Source organism: Otolemur garnettii, unplaced genomic scaffold, assembly GCF_000181295.1.
Source record: "Otolemur garnettii isolate 467f Iridium unplaced genomic scaffold, OtoGar3 scaffold00008, whole genome shotgun sequence".
In the NCBI taxonomy this organism is placed as follows: domain Eukaryota; kingdom Metazoa; phylum Chordata; class Mammalia; order Primates; family Galagidae; genus Otolemur; species Otolemur garnettii.
Window position 1 is genome coordinate 17,508,222 of NW_003852403.1, and position 1,753 is coordinate 17,509,974.

The 1,753-nt window shown below is 30.0% G+C and overlaps 1 protein-coding gene across 8 annotated transcripts in view; it reads left to right on the forward strand.

The window, feature by feature from the left end:
• Positions 1-1,547, forward strand: part of HERC4 (HECT and RLD domain containing E3 ubiquitin protein ligase 4) — a 153,577-nt gene extending 152,030 nt beyond the window's left edge. For all 8 annotated transcript variants that reach the window (XM_023509507.1, XM_012801419.2, XM_023509509.1 and 5 more), the window contains one exon: positions 888-1,547. In XM_023509507.1, the coding sequence (XP_023365275.1) occupies positions 888-1,096 (209 nt within the window). In that variant the 3' untranslated portion in view covers positions 1,097-1,547. The remainder of the gene's footprint in view (positions 1-887) is intronic.
• Positions 1,548-1,753: the final 206 nt, after the last annotated feature.

Consider the following 1,753-nt stretch of genomic DNA (forward strand, 5'->3'; position numbering starts at 1 on the left):
AAAAAAAAAAAAAAAGAAAAGAATGCCTAACAATGCTTTCATTACTTAGAATGTGTCCCCATAGATACACAATGAATATGGCCTAATACAGTGTAAATGCTACATAGTTACATTGTTTAGGGAATAATGAAAAGAAAAAAACATATTCAGTATAAACCTTTTTTTTTTTCTTTTTTAATATTTTCAGTTTATAATTGGTTGAATCTGTAGACGTAGAACCCACAGGTACAGAGGGCCAACTCTGAGGCTCTTTTCTATGTTCGGTCTTCATATTTTCTTTTTGTCTTTGCTTTGGAACCAAAGTTTTCAGTATTGCTGTAGAAAATGGAACTTTGCCCGGCCTTACTTCCATCATTATAACTGAATGACTACTTTCATCTGTATAAAGTCTGTATTTTCATTGAAATTTGACTTCTTGCTTAGAACATTTTGGCAGTCTTTTTTGAGAACCTGATTAAATTTGTATACCATAATGATGACAAATCATTACTCTTTGAGGGTGATTTGAATTTTGTCTGCCCATTACAATTTTTTGATCAAAAATTACAGAAACAAAAAGTGCGAATCATAATCAAAACTCACTTGGTATTGTTTATAAACTACTTCTAAATGGCTTTTCCCAAAAGGGCTCTTAGAATATTTTTGATAATGGCAATAGTCACTCATTCAACATTTTTTAAGTACTTTCTTTGTACCAATATTAACTTTATACTTTTAAAGAAAAAATATTATGTATGTGGATAATCAAGTGTTAAAGAATTTGTGAAAGACAAGATTTTTTAAAGTAGACTTTTTAGAGCAACTGTTAATGTAAAGCTCTGCTGTAGTGACTGTACTACTTGCTACTATGTTGAAGTAGTTGGCTAAATGATTTTTTTTCTTGATAGTATTTTTGACAGGTAGCGATCGAATTCCTATTCTTGGTATGAAGAGTCTGAAACTAGTCATCCAGTCAACAGGAGGTGGTGAGGAATATCTCCCAGTTTCCCATACCTGTTTTAATCTTCTGGATCTTCCAAAATATACAGAAAAAGAAACTCTACGCTCTAAACTGATCCAAGCTATTGATCACAATGAAGGCTTCAGCTTAATATAACTTTGGAGTTAAAATTATTCAATTTAGTGCAAAAGCATTAAACTGTTTGTGTATTTCTTGTGGTGATGAATTCAGCAAGATAACAGAGGTACTATTATAATTCTTACTTGCAAAATGTTCAATGCTTTGAGTGTTCATGAAAGCCAAAAAATATTAAAGGAAAATGAACTGTTAATATTAAACTTATTGTATAGAACCATGGATTTTTTTTGCCATCTTCTAATAAACATACAAGTATTGTGAATACATTAAAGTTTTACTAACATGAATTTTAAAGAGTTTGCATATTTCAAAAATGATCTGGTGTGTGAGTGCATGGAAATGTTGCCTAATTTTTCTTCAATCACTGGGTGAAAAACCTTTATCTTTGGCCTGCAATAGTCATTTAATTATTTTTTCATTTTGTAAATAATGTTAAGTTTTGTAATAAAATAGTTATGTTCTGATACCAGTACAGTTTCTATGGTTGTAATTAATCTGAGCTGACTTTTAAAGGTTTAAAAATTATGACTTAAATCTTACTCTGCGAATCCATAAAAAGCAAAAAAAAAAAGGCATTGTGAAATAGTCTTTGCTTTTTATCTTTGTGCAAACCTAAATTATAGATAGGAATTATACCAAATAACTTAGTTCTTTCCTCTTTTGTGAATCCTGTGA